This window comes from Gekko japonicus, unplaced genomic scaffold, assembly GCF_001447785.1.
Source record: "Gekko japonicus isolate JY-2015 unplaced genomic scaffold, Gekko_japonicus_V1.1 scaffold5226, whole genome shotgun sequence".
Lineage (NCBI taxonomy): Eukaryota > Metazoa > Chordata > Lepidosauria > Squamata > Gekkonidae > Gekko > Gekko japonicus.
In genome coordinates, this window is record NW_015168822.1 from 39,549 (window position 1) to 42,993 (window position 3,445).

General features: G+C 52.8%; 1 protein-coding gene across 1 annotated transcript in view; it reads right to left on the minus strand.

Annotated features, from left to right (window-relative positions):
• HAUS7 (HAUS augmin like complex subunit 7) overlaps window positions 1-3,445 on the minus strand; it is a 25,335-nt gene that overhangs the window by 10,285 nt on the left and 11,605 nt on the right. Inside the window, exon 3 of the mRNA XM_015415739.1 lies at window positions 1,648-1,763. Coding sequence (XP_015271225.1) covers window positions 1,648-1,763 — 116 coding nt within the window. The remainder of the gene's footprint in view (window positions 1-1,647; window positions 1,764-3,445) is intronic.

A 3,445-nucleotide genomic window follows, 5' to 3' on the forward strand; every position in this document is an offset into this window, starting at 1 on the left:
ACAAAGCGTCCCCGTTCCCCCCCCCCCCCCCCAATAGCTAGGAATCCAAAACAGTCCAGTGGAGCCTGAGCGGTGGGTGTTGCCTTCTGACACACTTCCGGTGATGTCAAGGGGTGTGGCATTTGCAAATAACTTATGCTAATGAGCTCCTGCACCTCTTGACCCCTGCTGGTGTAGTGGGGCTTTTTGAGAGCCAGTTTAGCATACTGGTTAGGAGCGCGGACTCTAATCTGGGAGAGCCGGTTTTGATTCCCCACTCCTCCACATGCGGCTGCCAGAGTGACCTTGGGCCGGCCATAGTTCTGACAAGAACTGTGTGGCGTCCTTCCTATGGGGGGGGGCTGTGTTTCCTTTAAATCACCCTCTGTGACGTGCTAGCTTATGGGGGAAAGATGCTAGCTTATGGGGGAAATTGTTTTACTTTTTAATTCACACTTTGTGTATATGAACTTGGTAGTTTCTGCTGCCACTAGGAAGGTCCCAGGTTGAATCCCCGGCATCTCCAGTGAAAAGGACCAGGCAGGAGGTGATGGGAAAGACCCTGACCTGAGACCCTGGCTCAATGGCAGAGCCTCTGCTTGGCATGCAGGAGGTCCCAGGATCAATCCCCGGCATCTCCAGTGAAAAGGACCAGGCAGGAGGTGATGAGAAAGACCCTGACCTGAGACCCTGGATCAGTGGAAGAGCATGCAGAAGGTCCCACGTACAATCCTCGGGCTCTCCAGCTAAAAGGACCAGGCAGTAGGTGATGAGAAAGACTTTCACCTGAGCCCCTGGCTTAGAGCCTCTGCTTGGCCTGCATACGGTCCCAGGTTCAATCCCTGGCATCTCCAGCTAAAGGGACCAGGCAGGAAGTGATGAGAAAGGCCTTGACCTGAGACCCTGGCTCAGTGGCAGAGCCTCTGCTTGGCCTGCAGAAGGTCCCAGGTTCAATCCCCGGCATCTCCAGTTAAAAGGATCAGGCAGGTGATGGGGAAGACCGTGACCTGAGACCCTGGCTCAGTGGCAGAGCCTCTGCTTGGCCTGCAGAAGGTCCCAGGATCAATCCCCGGCATCTCGAGCTATAAGGATCAGGCAGGAGGGGATGAGAAAGACCTTGACCTGAGACCCTGCCTCAGTGGCAGAGCCTCTGCTTGGCCTGCAGAAGGTCCCAGGATCAATCCCCGGCATCTCGAGCTATAAGGATCAGGCAGGAGGGGATGAGAAAGACCTTGACCTGAGACCCTGCCTCAGTGGCAGAGCCTCTGCTTGGCCTGCAGAAGGTCCCAGGTTCAATCCCCGGCATCTCGAGCTATAAGGATCAGGCAGGAGGTGATAAGAAACACCTCTGCCTGAGTGCTGCTGCCAGTCTGAGTAGACAATGCTGATTCTGATGGACTAAGAAGGTCTGATTCAGTAGAAGGCAGCTTTGTGTGTTCAAGTTGAAGGCAGCAGGGAAACAGGAAGACCCAACAGGAGATGGATGGACACCGTCAAGGAAGCCGTTTGCAAGACGTGAGCAAGGCTGTTAAGAAGAGGATGTTTTGGAGGATATAAATTCACAGGGTTGGCCTAAGTTGGAAGTGACTTGACGGCACGTAATGCAGACACACTAGACCCAGAAGGTCCCGGCGACGTCCTCATTTGTGTCGAAAGAAGCCCCTTTACCTTGAAAATGTGCTGGAGAAAGATCCGGAGTCGGAGATCCCGATACTTTGCCGTGCTGGAATCACCGCCGCGAGCTGTTTGAGGAAGCCGAGCTGCCTCTCCACGCCGGCCTTTCCCTGTGAAGAGACACCCAGACGCTCTCTGATTCCCAGAGCAGAAGGGAGAGAAGAGAAGGGACCCCCAACCTGGACTGAAGGTGCCAGTTTGGCGTAGTGGTTAGGAGCGCGGACTCTAATCTGGGAGAACTGGGTTTGATTCCCCACCTCTCCACTTGCAGCCAGCTGGGTGACCTTGGGTCAGTCACAATCATAAAATGTTAGCGTTGGACGGGACCTTGCAGGTCATCTAGTCCAACCCCCTGCACTCTGCAGGAGCGTAGTCGAAAGACAGCCCTGCAACATACCCGAAGGATGGTCGTCCAGCCTCTGCTTGAAAACATCCAGCGAAGGAGCATCCACCACCTCCCGAAGCTCTATGGTTTTCCCTTGAATGGTCGTGCCCGGCGTCATAACGTCACTTCCTAGTGACGTGCATGCGGCGCACGCGCACCGGGAGCCACCCAGGAATCCCCCGCGGAGGAGGTGAGTGCCACTTGGCAACCCTAGCGGCAGCCATTTTGTGGCCGACTCTGCCTTCTGCGGCAGCCATTTTGTGGCTGACTCTGCCTTCTGCAGCAGCCATTTTAGGGCTGATTCTCTCTTCTGTGGCAGCCACTTGGTGGCTGACTCTGCCTTCTGTGGCAGCCATTTTGGGGCCAACTGTTCCTTCTGCAGCAGCCATTTTGGGGCTGCGCTCATCACACTGTGTAAGAATTCCAAAGGTACCCCACAGGCTCAAAAAGGCTGGAGACCCCTGTTTTAAAGGTCAGCACGAGCACTTTGAAACGGGCCTGGAAGCAAACTGGGAGCCAGTGTAGGCGGAAGAAGACTGGCGAGATACAGTCCGCACAACCCACTCTGGTCAGCATTCTGGACACAAAAGAAGAGGAAGAAGAGGAGGAGGAGGGGGCGGAAGAGGAAGAAGAGGAGGCAGAGGAGAAGACTGGATTTATACCCCGCCCTTCACTCAGAGTCTCAGAGCGGCTTACAATCTCCTTTCCCTTCCTCTCCCCACAACAAACACCCTGTGAGGTAAGTGAGGCGGAGAGAGCTCTGAGAGAAACTACTCTTTTCAAGGATAGCTCTGAGAGAACTGTGACTGACGCAAGGTCACCCAGCTGGCTGCACAATGAGGAGTGAAAAATCAAACCCGGTTCTCCCAGATTAAAGTCAGCTGCTCTTAACCACTACACCGCATTCTGTGCCAATTGGAAAGAGGAAAGGCGAATTTTTGCTGGATAAGACTGAGGATCTGTTTAGTCCCGTGACCAGCCTCCGAAAGCACGCTTGCAGAGGGAACAGCTGTCCCTCACTGCTTGCCTTGAGGAGCCCGGGCCCAGAAGGACAATGCCTCATCAAACAGATGCCCAAAGGCTGCTGAGAAAACAGAAAGAAGAATCACAGCCAGTGTAAATGTAACCAGAGAGCAAAGAGACTGTGAATATAGACGCTAATAAAGCTTCAAGTGTTGTTATTTTCAAATCTTTTAAGTACACATGTATAACATCCACAATTTTTACATTAGTGCGTTTAGAAAGCCATATATAAAGATCTGAAAATAACAACACTTGAGAAGCTTTACTAGCATCTATATTCACAGTCTTTTTGCTCTTTGGAGAAAAAAAGACAGACATATTTAAAGTTCTCGACAGGACTTTCTTACGAGGATAGGATGAAGATGCAGGGAATCCAACCGCTCT